This window comes from Camelus dromedarius, chromosome 32, assembly GCF_036321535.1.
Source record: "Camelus dromedarius isolate mCamDro1 chromosome 32, mCamDro1.pat, whole genome shotgun sequence".
NCBI classification, from domain to species: domain Eukaryota; kingdom Metazoa; phylum Chordata; class Mammalia; order Artiodactyla; family Camelidae; genus Camelus; species Camelus dromedarius.
The window spans coordinates 9,809,603-9,815,602 of NC_087467.1; the positions used below are offsets into that span (position 1 = coordinate 9,809,603).

Genomic DNA, 6,000 nt, shown 5'->3' on the forward strand with positions numbered 1-6,000 from the left:
GGAAAGTACTGGGAAAAAAAATAAAACTTAGAGCTTCCTACAAAAACATAACACAGAAAATCAGTGGCCAGAGGTTTGGTGTTCTTATATTCTTGGCTGATTTATTTTTATGTAATTAGATCACAGGGATTTAGTATTGCTGCCAAGATTTCTATGACAACTTCTATTTCTATTATTTTTGTTTTAGTTGAAGGGGAACTCAATTAGACAGCAAAAACAAATGCCAATTCCTCTGCCTGTTTCTGTGTCAGTCAGGTGCAGGGAATGAATTTAAACCAAGCGGGGTATATCTATGTGAGACAATAGTGTGGAATCTTGGTCTTGAGGTGTGAGATGCTGGAAAGATTCAATAAATGAAGTTGTACAGTTGCCTGAGAAGTTTTTAAAGAAGGCGTATACGTTCAGCTTTTTGATTTGTCTCGTTTCGGACCACTTAACATCCGCAGTTTGCTTTTTGCATTGCATGCTGCATGAACTGCTGGGGTTACAGTATTCAGTTAGGTACCAGGGTTGCCAAGATAGACCTAGTTCTTGCCCTCAGAATGCTTACCTTCTAGAGTGAAAATGCACAGCATTGTCTGCATGGTTTGTTCTTTTTCTCATTTTTTGGTCCTCCATATTTCCCCAACGCCAACTGTTTCCTTTCAGTGTTCCACCAATGGCTTCTCAGCCCATACTGTGGGCAGTTCAGCGCAGGGCATCTGTGGCACCATGGGGTCAGGAGTGAAAGGCAGAGGCCAGGAGACCATTGAAATGGTGAAAGGAGGACATCAGACCTTGGAATCGTGCCGGGGGGCCGGGCAGCATCACACCCTGGAGTCGTGTAAGGGAGGTGGACAGCACACCCTGGATTCCTGCAGAGGTGGACAAGTCGAGGTGGAAAACTGCAAATACGCTCACTCAGAGTGGTATTCTTTTACTCAGCCCCGTCTTGGTGAAGTGAGTTTTCCCTAAGTATCCTACAAATCTATTTTGATCTCTTTTCCACTTTCTAAATGATTACAATTTAGTGATCTGACCTTCCTTTTCAATTAATTATTAATCTACTCACTGGAAATTTGTTCTTCCTTAAGTTTGATTTCGGGCATTCTTCCTTAATTTTTGATTCAGGTGTTCGGTGGAAATTTTGTTTGGTTTTTAATTCTTACTGAAATAATGAGACCATATTGAAATGATTTTTCTCGTGACTTTGTGTGTTACCATTTCCCATCAGACAAGTTGTGGCTTAAAAACCAAAAGTGTGGCCCAAGGTGATTCCAGCTTGCAGTCACTCTGCCTCTCTGGGAAGCTCTGAGCCCACATCATCCGTGTTCAGTTTAGTGGATGCATTTCCCTGTAGCCATAATTTTGAAAGGGGAAGCCGTGATGACTGAAAACGAACACTTGTATTCTTGCTGCCACATGTGTGACTTTTAGAAACATGCTTATATAGTGAATTGATGGTGTGATTTATGATCTAGACCAATCATGTGCGTTTTTTACATGTAGGAATCCATTAGAGGACACACTCTGATTAAAAATTAAACAATGAAAGGTAAATCAAAGCCATTATTTTTATGCTAGTAAGTTTTGGTGTTTAAGATAATAATAATAAGATATGTTGTGTTTTTCCTCTCGGCAGAGAGTCCGGCTGTGTGACCAGGATACCAATCACACGCATGCCCAAGACTACGTCCTTACATATAACTACGAAGGGAGGGGCTCGACTGCTGGTTCTGTGGGTTGTTGCAGTGAACGGCAAGAAGAAGATGGGCTTGACTTTTTGGATCACTTGGAACCCAAATTTAGGACATTAGCGGAAACATGCATGAAGAGATGAGTGCGTTCCAATTAGTCTACAAAAGCCAATGGCTTTCTTTTCTTCTTTATTATTATTATTACAAGCCAGGATTTTTTAAAAGTAGAAAATGCTATGTTTCAGGCTTTTCCCCTTTTTTTGATGGGATCTCTTTAGTCAAATGCACATTTACAGAGAGATGCTGTAAGTAAGTACACAAATTTCCTGATATTGACATAGTTTTTAATTACTTGCTTTCCACCTGTGGACACCTACAGATAGAAAAATTAAGAAAGTCTGTGTTTTTGTTTACATTTGGGTATAATGACAGCAGCTAATTCATAGTGCAATAAAATATCATTAATTTATAGACTACTTGAAGTATAACTGGATGGAAAATTGTAGACACCTTGCTTTAACATTATCTTCAGTTACCCGATCAATTAATTGTGTGGTGCTTGAAGGCTGCTGTTCTCCTAAATATTCTGAAGTGTATAAACTGCATTCTTGATCCTCTTTTAGTCTTGTAACATGGCCTTTCTTCACAATGCAAAGGGGGATTCCCCTCCAAACACTGACTGTTATTATAATTCCATTTTGGTGGAGTTTATTTAGTTTCTACCTTGTATTCCCTGTGAAATCCAGCACTGAATCTACATTTCTGTTACCCATCTTCTCCACAAAATTTAAGTTTAAAAAAATGCTTTAAGAATGTATTTTTATTCCTGCAAGATTTTGGTCTTTGGTTCTCTCGCTCTCTTCCCCCCCCCCCACCCCCCCTTCTTTCCCCATCTCCCTCTTTTTTTCCTTTCTCTCTTTCTTTTCTTTTTGTTTTTGAATTCCTACTTGGGTTGGAGAATCTAAATATTTTTAAAAGCCATCTTTCTTATAAAGTGGGATATTCTGTGTTTCTGTTTTATGCAAGCACACATATTCTTGATTTTTCTTGAAATCAATGTAATGTTGATTTTGTCTCAAGTATCTTAGTAATTGCTTCATTATCTCAACAAAGAAGCTTTAATTTTGCCTTTGAACTGTAGAAATATGTCATGCTTTTATTAGCTGCAGCATTCTATGTTAACGAGGAATAGTGTAATTAAAATTGGGATGTGGCTGTTTAGTATATAATAGTATATTTGCAGTTCATTATTGCAAGGGTACAGTTTATGAATGCAAAATAGTGATGGTTTTGAAATAAGCTTTGAAATACAGGGATTGTGCAAACTCTCTAGGAGTAACTGTTTATAGTTTTTAGAAGAGATGGCTAGTTATGTCTATGTGTTTGTAAAGGTTTTTTTTAATATTTTAAGATTACAGGTTTTAACAAATGTGGAAGTGGTCCAAACTATTTAAATTTTGAAAGAATGAGACAAAATTAAACCTAATAGTCAACCAGATTCCTCGGCTAGGTTTCACACCTTATTTTAGTCAGTGAATTTTCTATGTATACTAACCATATGAACATTTTAAATGTATTTCTAATACTTAGGATTGGTAATACTATGACTAGTTTGAATTCACAAGGCTGGCTTATAACAATTAATTTTAAGGATTAACATTGGGTAATTTATTCACTAATCAGTTTATCTTTTCAATAGTTTACTGCTCAGTCAAAAATACTATTTCTCAAAGTTATTTTTAATAAATTATGTATAAAATTCTTGTATATTAATAGTTATGATAAAGTAAACCAAATAGTTTTTAAAAATCAGTGTGTTTGTTAATCATGTGTGTGATATGAGCTTGTGGGATTGTATTTTTCTTACTTAGAGAAGTGAGTCTCTTTTTAGAATCCTGTTCTATGTTTTTTAGAATTTCACAGTTTGATTTGGAGAGGTAATTGGTCCGTTGTTACCGCCACATTTATCTAATTTTACTATTCTAAAGCTTGTGATGCTATGGGATATTGGTTAAGTTGCATAATTTCTCTGTGGCTTTTTCATCATAAAATGGGGGATAATAATATATCTTTCCTAGGGTGGCTGTGAGACATTTGAATAAAAGCTGGTTTTTAAGCATGAAAATCACACAGAGTGGTCCACCTAAAAAAAGATACTCCAAATAAAACTAAATAATTCTCAACAAGTCACATGTACAACCCATTTCATACTAACAAAAATCAGTGAAGAAAATAGGATAGTGAAAAAGGTTTTCTTTTTTTGACTTTAGAATATTCGTCAGTTGAGCATATGTTCCTAATGATCACCTGACAACCGAATCTTACATATCCAGTGGCTCAGCACATACGTGGGAGGAATTGCTGAAACATCTGCAAAGGATTGCTTTGCTTGAAACACTATGAAACACTTTGCCTGTTCACACTGGATGGAAAGAAGGACATTCACTTCTTAAAATAGGTGCTGATTCTAAACCCCTATAAAAATCACGTATGCTTAAGATCCTCCGTCAAGCCCATCCTTAGCTGCTCTCTTAGCTGTTCTGCTGGAGAATGGCTTTGCCTCAGAGGCAAGCAATGGCTTCCCTGGGAGTTTAAGTCTACTGGGCAGTCACCATGGTAACCTAAGTGCAAACACTCCAGAGAGACTGTGTTGATGACGTAAACGCCCAGCTCCGCCCTGATTGGCTGTGAGACTGAGAAGTCGCTCAGACTTGGAGTCTGGTTTCCTTGCTTGCATAAACTGTGTTGAGGGAGTTGGAGGAGCCTACTTCTTAGTTTTGTTGTCAGCGTTAAAAGAGTTAACTTGGCCCCGAGTTAGCTCTTAGTACGTATGTTGGCTGCTCCTATTATCGTAGGAGCAGAGGACGCCAGAGTTGAGGGTGATCACAGCTCCAGGCTCCACTTTGCTCCACAGCTGGCATCTTGCCAGGATGTTCCCATTCATTGCTCCCAGAAGCTGGATCGGTGTTTCACATGTGATGGTCCTTGGGAACTCCATGGCTTGTAATAGTGTCTAAGTCTCTTATGTATGGTACTCAGGAAGCTACAAATTGTATCCATAGCCCACAAGTCAGTGTGATACATCTTGAGGCTTAAATGAAAAGCAGATAAAATTCCCAATAAACCATCTGGTACCTCAGGAGGCAAACTCAGAGATTCCCCTACAAAATGCTGCTTCAGCAGGACGAAGACAACAGCTGCACCACACTGAACGTGACCCTCGGAAGTTCTTGTCCCTCTGCTTCCATTCTGTACGCCCAGCGCGTAGAACGGGGGGTTCTCAATATGCCTGTCCTGTGAGCGATGGGTGGCTGAATGAGTTCATATGTGCAGTAGGTGCGTGACTGAGATTAGGCTGCAACTTTGCCTAAAGAACCATTTTTCCCTCAACGTGAAACTCACTGACCAACGTGAAAAATCACATCTCTGACCAGCCTCTCGTTACCAACACGTTCCAGCACTGTAGCCAAAATAATAACCTGCTAAAGAACGACCCACTAAGCCCCTGGGGAGAAACAACAGTCGCTTGCGTTTGAGGAATCCAGGAAGTGATCCGCATGGGTTTGCCAAAGCCAAGTGAATTACAAGCTGTTGAAAGTCAGGCCTTGACTCAAGAAGTATCTTGAGAAACCAGAAGGCAGGGAAGTTGGAGCGGATCTGAGAGCTTCCCCCGAGTCAGTGGGAGAGCATTCTGTAACCTCAGTGGGCAGCGAGAGAGAAGAAAGCCTCCGGAGAAGACCAGAGGGAAGGAAAAGGAATGTGCGGCTGCGAGCCTGGGAGGCCATGGCTGGTACTGTGAGCTCACAGCATCTCCTGGAAGATGCCAGAGAAGATGGAGCCCAGCCCTACTGTTCTCTCAACTGCTTGTAAGGAACAAACCTATTCAGCTAATGGTGGGCAAGGCTTACTACACAATAGCTCGGTTTTGCTTCTGGGTTTTTTGCCTTTTTTTTTTTTTTTAAATCATTCATAGGCTTTCCTCTATTATTTCCTCTCTTCTGGGTCTGGGTTTCAGTCTGAGGACAGAAATCCTAAAAACGAGATCCTGGTTTTCCTTCCCAGAAAGGTCTTCTCCCTCCACCCCGCATCCCTTACTCCACCAAACTAAGGAGCAAATTAAGTCACTTTTGTTGAACTTTTTCAGAGGAAGCAAATTAATGCATCACTCAGCAGCATTTTAAATGAAACGTGATATACAGTCTTCGTGTAAAACAAAACGTGATGCTAAAAAGGTCGCACATAAAAAAGAAAGCAAGTGCTCTAATACAGATTTAGGTAAGCAGAACAGTTTGATCTTATTTATTTTTAAAAACCTACACCTTAT

General features: G+C 39.5%; 1 protein-coding gene across 4 annotated transcripts in view; it reads left to right on the forward strand.

The window, feature by feature from the left end:
* Positions 1 to 4,007, forward strand: part of DSC2 (desmocollin 2) — a 28,373-nt gene extending 24,366 nt beyond the window's left edge. For 2 of the 4 annotated variants that reach the window (XM_031439013.2, XM_031439012.2), the window contains exons 15-17: positions 649 to 939; positions 1,489 to 1,534; positions 1,622 to 1,755. In XM_031439013.2, coding sequence (XP_031294873.1) covers positions 649 to 939; positions 1,489 to 1,524 — 327 coding nt within the window. In that variant the 3' untranslated portion in view covers positions 1,525 to 1,534; positions 1,622 to 1,755. Of the gene's footprint in view, positions 1 to 648; positions 940 to 1,488; positions 1,535 to 1,621 lie in introns of all 4 variants that reach the window. The other 2 variants (XM_031439011.2, XM_031439010.2) reach the window with 2 other exon arrangements.
* The last annotated feature ends 1,993 nt before the right edge of the window (positions 4,008 to 6,000 follow it).